This window comes from Dunckerocampus dactyliophorus, chromosome 2 (assembly GCF_027744805.1).
Source record: "Dunckerocampus dactyliophorus isolate RoL2022-P2 chromosome 2, RoL_Ddac_1.1, whole genome shotgun sequence".
NCBI lineage: Eukaryota > Metazoa > Chordata > Actinopteri > Syngnathiformes > Syngnathidae > Dunckerocampus > Dunckerocampus dactyliophorus.
In genome coordinates this window covers 28,155,726-28,170,955 of record NC_072820.1, presented here as the reverse complement: position 1 = coordinate 28,170,955, position 15,230 = coordinate 28,155,726, and the positions used below count along the sequence as shown (strand labels likewise).

The 15,230-nt window shown below is 41.8% G+C and overlaps 1 protein-coding gene across 6 annotated transcripts in view; it reads right to left on the bottom strand.

Annotated features, from left to right (window-relative positions):
• The window catches only part of LOC129176745 (piezo-type mechanosensitive ion channel component 2), a 115,886-nt gene that overhangs the window by 27,954 nt on the left and 72,702 nt on the right, over nt 1–15,230 (bottom strand). For all 6 annotated transcript variants that reach the window (XM_054767096.1, XM_054767097.1, XM_054767099.1 and 3 more), the window contains 8 exons: nt 14,267–14,427; nt 13,975–14,151; nt 10,366–10,488; nt 10,087–10,287; nt 9,819–10,023; nt 9,290–9,391; nt 7,622–7,787; nt 4,942–5,185 (listed from right to left, as the gene is read on the bottom strand). In XM_054767096.1, the coding sequence (XP_054623071.1) occupies nt 4,942–5,185; nt 7,622–7,787; nt 9,290–9,391; nt 9,819–10,023; nt 10,087–10,287; nt 10,366–10,488; nt 13,975–14,151; nt 14,267–14,427 (1,379 nt within the window). The remainder of the gene's footprint in view (nt 1–4,941; nt 5,186–7,621; nt 7,788–9,289; nt 9,392–9,818; nt 10,024–10,086; nt 10,288–10,365; nt 10,489–13,974; nt 14,152–14,266; nt 14,428–15,230) is intronic.

Below are 15,230 nucleotides of genomic sequence, written 5' to 3'. Positions count from 1 at the left end.
GAAAGTGTACTAAATCTGCAAATTTTAATATCTGTGATTTTAAAAATAAAGGGTTTATATGTTCTCTATACTTGGCATTATGAATGATCCTCACAGATCTTTTTTGCAGTACAGTGAGTGAGTGAAGATTGCTTTTGTAATTATTTCCCCATATCTCCACACAATACATTAAATATGGTAATACTAAGGAACAGTACAGAGTGTGGAGTGATTTTTGGTCAAGAACATATTTTGCTTTATTCAATATAGAGATATTTCTCGCCACCTTTTGTTGTATATATTTAATATGAGATTTCCAACTAATTTTTTCATCTATTATAACCCCCAGGAATTTATATTCTTCCACTTTTTTAATATCCACTCCATTAATTTGTATTTGGTTGTACGTGTCCTTTCTGCTATTACCGAATAGCATTATTTTAGTTTTACTTAAATTCAGGGATACTCTGTTCCTGTAATTGTACATCTGAATTAACCCTTCAGGCACCAGAGTTTTTTTCAAAAAAATATTCAATTTTGATATTACTATTTCAGAAGGTTGTAGCTTGAAAATGGTTAAAGATAACGGCAAAAATGTACTGTAAATGAGAAAAATGATCAGTATGACCCAAAGTTTGTGATGGGAGTACATTCACTCATCTAGTTTGCATATCATGACGTCACCAGGCTCAGAAATTGTCAGATGCCCGTCTCCACGATACCCAACGAGCTCATCAAAATGTCTGATCCACTTGTGATACTCATCCTCATCGCTCATGCAAACACAGCCAACATTATTATCCTTTACAGTGGGATCTTGAACACCAATGATGCCTGTCATTGCGCAATACGTACCCGGAACGTAATCGGTCCCGTACATGCGCAAGAACTACGTCACTTCCTCTTTTAGCTAATTTTTACGACAGCGCTTCTGCAACATCACGTGCTGTGGTACAGTAATTATTATTTTTTAAATGTATGAACATAAATGGTCAATAACCATACTTCATATATATATGTAATATGTTGAGAGGTTATTTATAAGTGACTATTCTTAAAATACTTGGTTAGCATGGGGATGCTTCTATCGTCCTACGACATCCACCAAGACCACCAACTACGTAAAAACTTATGCAATGCACGTAGCGCAGACGTAAACGTCATATCCGGTTACGTGTAACATACATAAATAAATAGAATAAAACCCATAAAATGCAGTGATATTTCAATGTGAACAACTATAAGTAGAGTGCAATGATGTATTAATCTTGAGGACTCAGCTTTTTCAGTTTTTTTCTAAATGGGGAAAAATCCAAACATATCTTCATAGCAAATGCTTTTGTGCGTATTTTTTCAGTGGCGAAAAAACAACATAAAATAATTTATGGAACAAAGGAAAGAGGGTTTATTAATTGTCCACTTGAACCATGGATATGATATAAGAAAAAAAAAGATTATGTTGTTATTTGACATTTCTATCTATCTTAATAACGTTTTTGGGAGTGAAGGGGGGGGACGCTTGCTGCCGTAAAATACACTGCTCAAAAAAATAAAGGGAACACTTAAATAACACATCCTAGATCTGAATTAATGAAATATTCTTATTAAATACTTTTGTCTTTATGTAGTTGAATGTACTGGCAACAAAATCACACAAAAATTATGAAAGGAAATCAAATGTATTAACCCATTGAGGTCTGGGTTTGGAGTCACGCTCAAAATTGAAGTGGAAAAACACACCACCTGTTGTCTATTCCATTTGCTGAACAGATTGTGAAAATGATTGTCAATCTGTGTTGCTTCCTAAGTGGACAGTTTGAATAATGGTGCAGCACTTTTGACTGAGTGTGAATTGAGTGTTCCCCTTTTATTTTTTTTGAGGAGTGCAGATCAACGGATGGCGTAGACTGCCAAAAAATAGGTCGACCGGATGTGGATGCCTTCTCTCTGGGATGTCCCCTCCTGCGACCCAGAACACAGTGAAGCTCCAAAATGTGCTGCCTTGTGGACTGTCATAGCGGGCAGACGCGGTGCCGCTGCCAGCCGTGAGCTTCCATGTAGCGGCACTTCAAAGTCATTAAACTCCTTAAGAGTTATGAAGTGACTGACAAGAATATACAATTCATGTTTTCTTTATGTTCCTGTTTATTTATACACACATGCACATTATAAAGCTGTTTTTGTGATGTTCAGAGTGTGCTGAATGCATCTTCTTGTAATGACAATGAGAAATATTGAACTAGAGACATGTGTGAGTTGGAAATACATACTATATATGGTGTTGGAATTGTATTGCTGAGTGTGTTCACGTCAGAATGAAGCTCTAAAACAGTGTCAGGCTCTGTGTGACTGTGTGAGGACGCTCCACAGTGCTTATGACGACGGACCCGTCTGCCGTCATAACAGAGAGAGGCGTGCTTGCTCTGGTACACATGCGATAATTACCCTAAAAAATGTACCGTAATGAATTAAATAAATTATTTACCGCCGTTAACGCCTTATTTTTGACAGCCCTAATTATTATATCTATCCATCCATTTTTGTTACTGCTTATCCTCACTAGGGTCGTGGGTATGCAGGAGCCTATCCCAGCTGACTTCAGGTGAGAGGCTTGGGTACACCCTGGACTGGTCGCCAGCCAATCACAGGGCACATATAGACAAACAACCATTGACACTCACATTCATACCTATGGACAATTTAGAGTCGCCAATTAATTAACTAATTAATTAATTAACAAAACATGCATGTTTTTGGAATGTGGGAGGACACCGGAGAACCCGGAGAAAACCCACGGACGGGGAGAACATGCAAACTCCACACAGCGATGCCCAATGGAGATTCGAACCCAGATCTTCCCGATCTCCTGACTGTATGGCCAACATGCTAACCACTAGGCCCCCGTGCAGCCCCTAATTATTATATACTTATTATTTTTATTACTATATATTATTTATTTGACTGTTTTATTTGACATTATTGATATTGATTTAATTGTGCCAATTTTTATGCTGCCTTATCATTTTCTGTTATTTCAGAATTGGAAAAGGGAACGTGTTGAATACAGGAAGCGAACAAACAAATGTATTAGCAATTGAGAGGCGGGAGCATCCCGGCGGCAACTGTGGACCCTCTACAGTTTGCATACCGCCAGAACCGGTCCAATGATGATGCAGTCAACACTGCCATCCACACAGCCCTTTCTCACCTACAGGGCCAGGACACATACGTCAGAATGCTATTTATAGACTATAGCTCTGCTTTTAACACAGTCAGCTCCCACAAACTCACAAATAAGCTCCTCACACTTGGCCTGTCACCCTCCCTCTGTAACTGGGTGTTTAACTTTCTAACAGGCAGACCCCAGTCAGTCAGATTTCACAACCGCACATCCAGCTCAAGAATTGTGAGCACTGGGACCCCACAGGAGTGTGTGCTGAGTCCGCTCCTCTACACGCTCTTCACCTACGATTGCGTGGCCTCCCAGAACAACACCAGCATCATTAAATTTGCGGATGACACTACAGTCACCGGCCTGAACACTGGTGGTGTTGAAACATCATACAGAAGAGAGGTGGCGGACCTCATAGCTTGGTGTCGTGATAACAATCTCCTTCTCAATACAGATAAGACTAAAGAGATGATCATTGACCCAAGAACAAGGGAAAAGGAGCCACATAGTCCCCTGTTTATTGATGAGACTGAGGTGGAGAGGGTGAAAACCTTCAAGTTCCTTGGCACACACATCAGCGAGGACCTCACCTGGTCTCACAACACCCAACAAATTATGAAGAAATCCCAAAGGAGACTGTACTTCCTGAGAAGACTGAGGAAATTTGGCATGTCCACCAAAATCCTGAGTTGCTTCTACAGATGCACTATGGAAAGTGTCCTTACCGCCTCCATCACTGTTTGGTACGGTAACTGTACAACACGTGATAGGAAGGCACTCCAGCGGGTGGTCAAGACCTCACAGAACATTGTTGGGGCAGCCCTCCCCTCACTGCAAGACATTTATAAAACTAGAGTCCTACGAAGAACACACAACCTCATCAAGGACAGCACACATCCACAACACTCATTATTCACACTCCGACCGTCAGGCAGACGCTACAGGAGTTTGAAGTCCAGGACCACAAGGCTGGCAAACAGCTTTTACCCACAGGCCATCAGGCTTCTCAACGAAGCACTCGCACACACCGCACGCAACACAAGCACACACTCATAGCACTTTATTTATTTATTTATTTGTATTATTTATTTGTATTAATGTCTCTTCTGTTTTTGTTGCTTAATTTATTGGTATATATGTTTATGTGTTTATGTTTCTTATGTTCTTATTTCTTGTGTTTTCTTTCTTTTCTTGGGAGAATGAACAGAATAAGATTTTCATTGCATGGTATAACTGCCTGTTTTACTATGCACATGATAATAAAACTCTCTTGAATCTTGAATCTTGAATCTTGACAGGACAGGAGACAGAGTTGAGTTTTAGCTTGGTGTGGGTCACGGCTGCAACAGTAGCCCGTGTTAGGGATTATTATGCCTGTGAGATCATTCAAAGCTGCAATAAAAGCCTGTTCCACCCATCAAGTCTGGTGCTTGTGTGTCTCACCCAACATTACAGTGACATTACTGACACCTAGTGACCAGTGTAGAATACTACATATCATCACAATGTCTGAATGCGTCTTCTGAATGCCTTATATTGGCATTTTATTTTTATGCTTGAAAACGCTTCATTCAGGCCAAAAATATGTAACATTTGCTTAAACATGCATATTTTTTGACTAATAATATTCTTTCAATATTGATTTATTAATTCATTTATTTTTTGCAAAACCTTGATAAGAGTCAAGCTGCAATATTTGCAGCATGAACGGGAAGAGATTAGTGTATATCGTTAATATGTTTGACTTAGTGTCACTAATTACTGCTAAGTACTTGTAAGCGCGTACTCACGGACAAAATGTTCTTCATGGTGATGACAAAGATGTTGTAGGCGATCAGGAAGTCCCAGTAGTGAAGGATCTTCTTGATGGGCTTGAGCAAGAGTTCGCCGCCAAAGAGCAGGAAGTAGAAACACGCCACCAGGTAGCCCATGCAGAAGACACTGATACGCGTGGTGCCCGTGATGAAGATGATGGTCAGGACGAACCAGAACAGGTAGCTGAACATGATGACCTTCAACATGTCCAGGTAGGACCTGGTGAGGAAAAAAAGGCGTGACAGCTAAAGCAATGATGACAAACCCAGCGAGCAGAGCATCTTGGCTCACACATTAGCTTTGATACTGAGCAAACAACAGCATCTTCAAATGGTCTGTTGGTATGTCTATGAGATAGCATCGGAATGAGTGTGTTGTTGGCATTATTTATATGATGGATGTGCTGAAACTATAGGAAGCACCAACAACACTGCTGCAATGATCAGTTGCTGCCGCATGAGTGAGCAAGAAAATACCTTTTCCATACTTGAAAGCTATTTATTGAGTTAGAGCACAGGGCAAAAGTGCCTAAGTAGCGCAGTGACCGACAGTGTTTTTGACGATTATGGATTTCTCCCCCCTCCTTGTGTCCGTAATTCGATCCTGGCGGCGGCGAGGGGGGATGAAATAAGTGCAGAGAGGCTGTGGCGTGCGGCCTTGTTGATGGACACAGAGTGCGTTAATAAAAGACATGTCCACTTTGTGCATCAAAACACTAGAATGTGAAGTGCTGAGGGGATCAATGCTGGGGACCACACCTTCCTAACTCCACCTGGCCTGTACTTGAAGGAGTCAGGGCATCTTAAGACCAAGTCTGTTCTGTTAAAAACACACAACATTAAATTAAAATGAAATGTTGTCAATTAAATTAAACCCATGTCAAAACATGGCAGTACAAAATATAGGAGAACCAGATGAAATGGATGTTCCTTCAACAAAGCAACAACTTGCCAACTTCCTACAATCAAAGGAGGGGGATGTAGATATCGACACCATTGATACTTGCATCCCACTGTATGGCAGAAACAACACCACACCCATCATCATTGTTAAGTTCACCAACAGGGAATTCAAAACTGCACAGCTGAAACAGGGAAAGAAGCTGAAAGTAACAAACGTCTACATCCGTGGTTCCAAAACTTTTTAGAGTTGCGTACCCCTTCAGACATTTGACCTGAAGCCGTGTACCCCCTACTCCTGCACAGTTAAAAACATACACATACACTGAGCTCTGATTTTATTTGTATTTTTTTTAACATCAAAGCAGAGGAGGAATCCATTCACAGATGGAGAATAAATGAAAGAATTGTTCATAAAAATATCACAGCATCTATTCTCCAAATAAAAAAAATAAACAAGAAATTCATAATCATTGGAAAATGAAAGAAATGCTCCTCCCTGTGAAGACAATCAAGAACAGGACCAATAGAATGGCAACAAACCTCACCAGTAGGCAAATTGATGTCATTCATTCAGTGCAAGCATGAATTGCCACAGTAATGTAATTACATGTGATGTGATGTCAGTCATGTTCTGTGATTGTATATGTAGTTTAGTACATGTGTGTATGGCATGTAGTATGCCAGACTATGTATGATACATTAATATTTGTGGACCGCAGTCCCAGGAAGATGTAGGCCCTATCATGGCACTGTGTTTATATGTATGAGTGCGCATGTGTGTTACGTTACGTTGTTTGAGTGTTAATAAAAAAATTAAAAATTAAAAAAAATTAAGTAATTAAGCTTATTTCACATTGCTCTTACATTTTTTTTTTATTTAGGAGCACCTGTGCTGCTAGTGAAAATGCTAAGCGTACAGCCCTGCGCATGCACTCTGCACTTCTGTTGAATTCTGTTATAACCGGTAAAAATTGAAAAAGATTTTAAACTTTTTAAAAGTTTATAAACTGTGTCATGTTTTTTTGGGGGTGCAGACCATTTTTCTTTACTGTAAGAGGTGGCAAAATGGCTCTTTTTTTCAGCACCCCTGGTCTAGGTGCTGAACCAATGCAGAGTGAACCCTATTCCTGCTTGTTTGGAGGCGAGAGTCTAACCGGCAAAATTATCCAGGTCATTTTCATTTATTGTGTGATTAAATTTATCTATTATCATGAGACAGTTTTTTTTTCAGAACGAGAATTCTCGTCATATTTTAATCTCACGAGATCTTGTGACAGGAGATCTTGTGACACCCCAATTAATACACATAATTACACGTCCAAAGTGCATTATAGAGAACGACAAAATATTGCTCAATTTAACTTAAAAACAAGTCAGACAGACATTGTATATGACATATTTTAATGTCACTTTGCACTTGCTGTCTGCGACCCACTCAGAATGGATCCGCAACGCACTTTTGTGTCCCAACCAACCAGCTGAGAACCACTGATTTAAAACATTACCATAAATGTAAAATTGTCATAATTTGTTCCTGTTTGATGTGATACAAAGCTGCTTTGCAGTTGCTGTGAAAGCACATGCAGTGCTACTTCTCAATAGTAAACAGTGCTACTATTTAGAAAACTAATATATGATCATTTTTATGCCAATATCTGCCGATAACATTAATGTTACCATAGCACATTGTACATATTGTATTCCATGATCTCAGCACTAAAGTGTAAGAGTAGCTGGGTGATACAGTGTGTACCTGCAGTGAATGAAGTCCGGTACAGGGTTGTGGACACTGAAGGAGGACGCGTCCAGATCCCTGCAGATCTCCACGTTGTCTCCAGCCATTATGCGGACGGCCGCCTTGTTTTCATCATCAAACACCTGCCTCTGCATCGAGGCACACATCAGCAGCATGAAGTCATCTGGAGGCGGGGAAGAGAGGACCACATCTTATCATCTGGAATGTTGTTTCATTAACTGTGGAAGTATTGCGTTCATGGACATACAGTGGTGTGAAAAAGCGTTTGCCCCCGTTCTGATTTTGTATTTTTTTGCATGTTTGTCACACTTCAATGTTTCAGATCATCAAACAAATTTAAATATTAGTCAATGACAACACAACTGAACACAAAATGCAGTTTTTAAATTAAACTTTGTATTATCAAGGGAGGAAAAAAATCCAAACCTACATGGCCCTTTGTGAAAAAGTGACTGCCCCCTAACCCTAATAACTGGTTGGGCCACCCTTAGCAGCAACAACTGCAATCAAGCATTTGCACTAACTTGCAATGAGTCTCTTACAGCGCTGTGGAGGAATTTTGGCCCACTCGTCTTTACAGAATTGTTGTAATTCAGGATATTAGACAGTTTTCGAGGATGAACTGCCTTTTTAAAGTCATGCCATAGCATCTCAACAAGATTCAGATCAGGATGTTGATTAGGCCACTCCCAAGTTTTCATTTTGTTTTGTTTAGTTTTGGATCATTGTCCTGCTGCAGAACCCTAGTTAGTTTCAGCTTGAGATTACGAACAAATGGCCGGACATTCTCCTTCAGGAGTTTTTGGTTGACAGCAGTATTCATGGTTCCATTTATCACAGCAAGTCTTCCAGGTCCTGAAGCAGCAAAACAGCCCCAGACCATCACACTACCACCACTATATTTTACTGCGGGTATGATGTTCTTTTTCTGAAATGCCAAACTTTTACTTTTACGCCAAATTTAATGGGACACACACCTTCCAAAAAAGCTTTTGTCTTGTCAGACCACAGTATTTTCCCAAAGGTCTTGGGAATCATCAAGATGTTTTCTGGCAAAATCAAGACTCACTCTTCTTTTTGTTCAGCAGTGGTTTTCGTCTTGGGACTCTGCCATGCAGGCCGTTTTTGCCCAGTGTCTTTCTTATGGTGGAGTCATGAACACTGACCTTATTAACTGAGGCAAGTGAGGCTTGCAGTTCTTTGAATGTTGTTTTAGGGTCTTTGGTGACGTCTTGGATGAGTCGTCGCTGCGCTCTTGGGGTAATTTTGGTTGGCCGGCCACTCCTGGGAAGGTTCACCACTGTTCCATGTTTTCACCATTTGTGGACAATGGCTCTCACTGTGGTTCACTGGAGTCCCAAAGCTTGAGAAATGGCTTTATGACATTTTTCCATACGGATAGATCTCAATTAATCTCAGTTATGTAATGTTTAATCACTTTTTCACATAGGGCCATGTAGGTTTGGATTTTTTTTTTTTTTTAATCTCATAAAAGGCACAATAATCCCTAATAAATATTTCGCATAAAAAAATGGACTACTGTTGCGGCCGTAACCCACACCAAGCTAAAACTCACTTCAAGGGAAACAAGGTATTACTGTAATTGTATTAAATATCTCACCATAATCTTCACAAACGTAGAGCAATAAAAGTGATGAAACATACATATAAGGAAGGATGGATTGGGCCTGGAGAGGAAATCGGGGACATAGAGCCACTTGACCACATTGGAGTCTGTCTTGGAGTTTGGGAATCTCCAAGGATAGTCTGAAATGAAAGCATGCACATAGAATCTATGTCATATAGATCAATCCAAATATTTCTCACCTCGGAACAACACCAAGTTGAGAAAAGCAACATAGTCATGCTAGCTTCGTCTTTAGTGTCCAATGAGATTCCTCCGATAGCAGTGCTTTACGGCTGACAGCCACGAGAGGGCGTATGACTTCAGGAGAGTGGTATAATATGCTCTGATATATTAACGAGCATTACAGTTCATTATTACCATCCAAACATCAAGTCAGCATTCAAATGAAGATAAATAAATCTAATTAACTTAAGAGTGGCTTCTTTTCAAGCTTTTTCCTCGTCTCTGTCGCCAAAGTGCTTAGTCATGTTTTGCACTCTACACATCTGCTGAAGCTGTGCTGAAACTACATTTTAGTAGGAACGGAGTTGAAGAACATCAGTCTACCTTTACAGGCGGCCGGGGGGATCCCGATGCAGACAAAGTACTGGAAGGTCAGCATGCAGGCCAGGAAGCAGCAGTATTTGGGCCAGGTCTCAGCAATGGCTTTCCTCCTGCGTCGGTACATGACTGTTATCAAAGCGAAGGCGTGGAGCATGGCGTAGAAGTCCATACGTTGCCCGATCACGTTGACGCCCAGCAGCAGGCACGTCTGTTGATATAAGTACATCACGTGTTCACCTCTTTGACATGCTAAGACACCCTGAAGTCCTACCTCAAGTCCAAACTTGTAGAAGAAGTAGTTGATGAAGTATTTGATGAAGCAGACAATGCCAATGTCCAGGTGTTGTCGTGTGATGTCGTGGAAAATGATCCTGGCGGCGGGAGGCGCCAGCTTGTTCCTCAGTCGGAAGTATTGCTGATGGCGATAGATGGTCACCTCAAACGCCAAGATGGCCAGAATGAGGAGGTTGTGCTGCACAAAAAAATAAACCAATGTGATACATGGTATTTGTCTACTACCAAGTCCTTGTAGTTGCCTTCTGGAACTCACCTTGATGTAGCCCAGCAGGTTGTCAGTCTTTTGCAGGCCCACCCAGTTGGCTGGATCCACCAGGCCCCGATAGAGTACAGAGTCCTGCATCTCCTTCTCCTGCTCAGTGGTGTAGGCTGCCGGCTGCCATGGGAAATACACACAGGTTTCATTCACCACCATGGCATGCACACAAACTGTCAAAGCGGGGGAGCTGGAAATTCTGGTGGAAAGACCAGATTTTCCCTTATCTTCAAATGTAAATGTTTAAAAGGTATGACACAAAGATGGCCAATGAGAGATTCAAACACTGGATCTCTTGGCTGTGAGGCCAACATGCTTCAGAACAGGGGTGCCCATTACGTCGATCACAAGCTACCGGTAGATCGCCAAGGTAGTTTGGGTCTCAGTCAGCTGACTCCCCTCCTGATTCACTCTTGCTTCCCTAGGGCATTTCAAACTATACATAGAGATGCAAATTTCATCTTTATTATTCAGATAACGGATAAACTAACTCAACAGTAACATCTATAACAAAAGTTATCTGTTTACTTGTAGAGGCTAGTTATGTAGAAAAAAAAAAGTATTGTTTTATGGCTTTGTGTCGTATCCTGAACTCCGCTACAGAAAGCAGCGTTTTCTACACGTCCACTTCTGAAACTACTATTTCAGGATGAAATGGAAAAAGGGCCCATTGCTGAAACCTTTTGAAAATGTTGCCTTAACATCGGCTGCCTTGTCTTTTGCATAATCATTTTCAATTCTGTTATGTTTGACAGCAAATCGTAACAGGATGTAATACACAAACTGTGTCCTAATGAACGCTACAAAGCTATTTTGACTGATATATTACTTGTACTCAGGAGGATTGAGGAATTATGTGTAATTATCTTTATTGCCATATTGAATATAATTATGATATGAAGTACTCTGATTAACTGTGAACTTTGACAATGTCAAATTGAAATACTAATTCCTCAAGGTTCTGCATGTTGAGGGACTGTCTTGGCTGACACGCCTCTTCAACATTGCGTGGAAGTCGGGAACAGTACCTCTGGATTGGCAGACCGGGGTGGTGGTGCCCCTTTTCATGAATGGTGACCGGAGGGTGTGTTCCAACTATAGGAGGATCACACTCCTCAGCCACCCTGGGAAAGTCTATTCCAGGGTGCTGGAGAGAAGGGGACGACCATTAGTCAAACTTCGGCTACAGGAGGTGCAATGTGGTTTTCGTCCCAGTCGCAGAACGCTGGACCAGCTCTACACCCTTGCACGTGTACTGGAGGGTACACGGGAGTTTGCCCAACCGGTCTACATGTGCTTTGTGGATTTGGAGAAGGCATTCGACCGTGTACCTTGTGGTTCCTGTGGGGGGGGGGTCCTCCGGGAGTACCAGATTGGTGGCACGCTATTACATGCCATTCGGTCCCTGTGCAACCGGAGCAGGGGCCTGGTTCACATTGCCAGCAGTAAGTTGAGCCTGTTTCCGGTGAACGTTGGCCACCCCCCAGGCTGCCCTTTGTCACCGATTCTGTTCAGAATTTTCATGGACAGAATTTCTAGGCCCAGCCAAGGCATCAAGAAAGTCAGGTTCAGGGGCCTTAGGATCTCGTCTCTGCTATTTACAGACGACGTGGTTGTGATGACCTCATCGGGCTGTGACCTTCAGCGTTTACTGGGGCGGTATGCAGCGCCTGGGATGAGACTCTGAACCTCCAAATCCGAGGCCATGGTTCTCAGTCGGAAAAGGGTGGATAGCATCCTCTGTGTTGGGAATGATGTCCTGCCCCAGGTGGAAAAGTTCAAGTATCTTGGGGTCTTGTTCACGAGTGAGGGGAGGTTGGAGCGTGAGGTCGACAGGCGGATCGGCGCAGCGTCTGCAGTAATGCCGTCGCTGTACGGAACTGTTGTGGTGAGGAGCTGAGCCGGAAGGCAAAGCTATCAATTTACCGGTTGAGCTATGTTCCCACCCTCACCTATGGTCATGAGCTTTGGGTCAAGACCAAAAGAAGAAGATTGCGGATACAAGCGGCTGAAATGAGTTCCCTACGTAGGGTGGCTGGAGTCAACCTTAGAGATAGAGTGAGGAGCTCAGTCATCCAGGAGGGGCTCAGAGTAGAGCCGCTGCTCCTTCACATCGAGAGCATTCATATAGTGTAATTTAGAGCCCTGTGAGGACCACATCATTCATTCGTGCATTCTGATCGATTTCGTCAATTAAGATTTTCATTTGCTTGGTGATTTTTTCCTTTACTTCTTTCCCTTCCTCAAGGGTGGTGCGAAAGGCCGCATTATCCTTCATTAGTGCCTTGATATCATCCTGTAGAATGTTGATATCATTGCATAATGATTTTCTTCTGTAGGGTCTTTAACAGCCTCCTTAAGAGCAGCGCGCAAGGCAGCATTGTCTTCCAATAATGCCCTGATATCATCCTGTAGAACCCTTGCACAATGCTGTATTTTCTTTAGGGTTTTTAGATTCCTAAAGAGCAGCGTTCAAGTCCACATTTTCTTCATCTTGCAACTCCTTGACTTCTTTTCTTCGTGCTTTGATAGCCTTGCTCACTGCACTACTTGTATTTTGTTCCATAATGTTTGTGACACCATTAAGGACATCAATGATCATTTAATGGAGGCTACTGTGATTCAATTTAATATATGCTTTCAGAAGCGATATATCCATCCTTATATTTGCAGAATTTTGCCCTGATTTGAATTGCAGATTGTCAATTCCTTGCGCTATTTGTAATAGAGTAATCTCTGGTGTCTTCTTGACAAAATCTTCAAATCCTGGAGTTGTTTTTTTATCTGAGTCTTCTTCTTGAGAAAATCTCTGAATCCTGGAGTTGTTTTTTATCTGATTTTGAGTCCGTAAATCCACAGCCAGTAACATTTTGCTTTGTGTTTGGCATTGTTGCTAGTCAACCGCTTTGAACTTCAGCAGTTAGCCAGTTAGCTTGACTTGCTAGCAGGTATCGACACTTGTAACAAGTTTTTTTCAAGGAATCTGTACCTCTCTCCTATCCATGTTAAAGTTGGGGGATTCAGCAAGCAGTGCTGATCGTGTGTTCATGAAGTGTAGTCAGGAAAGCACCAAAATAGTTAAAATTTCCAGTATCTTCAACAGAGCTCCTGCCATACACGTCCTTCCCAGTTGAGGAAAAAATAAATAAATAAAAAATATAAATTTAATGTGGAAAGGCAAGTTATTGCCTTATTTCGTTATCGCTGAATAGGCGTTCGCTATGGCAATGTAACACTTTAACATTATTCAGCTACACAATAGCATAAAGAACATACATGGGAGGCTGAATAGGCTAAATGAACATAAGCCAGCGAGTCCAACAAGCAAGTAACGAGTAAGCAAGTTCACCAAGTTCCTGATCCCACTCCACATCACTAAATCCACAGGCCTAGAGCGCCCTCTCGTGGCTGTCGACAGCAATGTTCAATCCTTGGTTTATGTCATTCAGTATGAATCAACATTTAAAAACATGTTCAATTTTACTAAAAGTCACAGGACCAGCCAAAAGTGCAACTTAAAGTCCGTAAAAAAAAGGTTCTAAGCTACTATTAATTACCAGCAATCACTGCAGAATGAATTGACTTTGCTGTTTTGTGATGGCTTACCATGGTGCACATCTTGGAGTAGGACAGTGGCTTGATGGACTTGAGCTGGTACAACATTTTACACACGATGATGACACACGTCCACACAGAGCAGATGCTGGAGGCCAGGGCGCGATACTGGCTGTAGGGCAGTGCGAAGGCCCACGCCACCAGGAACACATAGTTCAGCAAAGACACCTGCTCAGGAGACAAAAGAGATGATGAAGATGGCCCCCGCAAAAAATGCCTCGCCATTTGTACAGTAATCCAACTGAGACACAACTTTGTAGTTCCCCATGTTGCTTTATGTTACCTCTTGGATGGCGAACAAGACGATGTAGCAGGCCACGATCTTGATGATGTGGATCTCCAGGAGCCACCAGATGAACAGCTGCAGCTTGTGAAAGTACTCCAGGAACTTGAGGAAGAGCACGGTGAGGCGGTCGACTACCAGGTGCCACTTGCTCTTCAGGTCTGAGGAGATGAAAGTGTGCCTTAAAAAGCTGCGGGCACTTTGCCACCGAAGTAAACCGCCATTAAACAATTGCACTTAAGACGCCGCACGCTGCAAAGCAGACCAGGCAAGGTTTACACATTTGTCACCTGGTGAGATGAATCAATGAATGAAGAAAATAATATCTTAATACCTAAAAGGAGGACACAGCTCATTCACCAGCCAATTACAAATGATGTGAATTTATGACTGTCTGATGGTTAATGGCGAGGAGCAGTCCTCGTTGCCAGCCTCTACCAACCACATGTGATGCAACAAAATGCTTCACAATATCAGCCTGTTTAATGTGCTCTGTATACAATGGTGTGAAAGTGTTTCCCCCCTTCCTGATTTCTTATTTTTTTGCATGTTTGTCACTTAAATGTTCAGATCATCAAACAAATATAAATATTAGTCAATGACAACACAACTGAACACAAAATGCAGTTTTTAAATTAAACTTTTTATTATCTAGGGAGGAAAAAAATCCAAACCTACATGGCCCTTTGTGAAAAAGTGATTGCCCCCTAAACCTAATAACTGGTTGGGCCACCCTTAGCAGCAACAACTGCAATCAAGCGTTTGGTATAACTTGCAATGGGTCTCTTACAGCGCTGTGGAGGAATTTTGGTTCGCGATATATAATCCCCCATATGTCTCGTATATGTGATTTTCATGTGGCCTCATTTGCTCAAAATCCCTAGCAAGAGTTCATCAAAGTACAACCCCTGGTTTTTGCCCTTTCACACCGCTATCGCTGGTGCTTGGGCTCTAATAATAAATA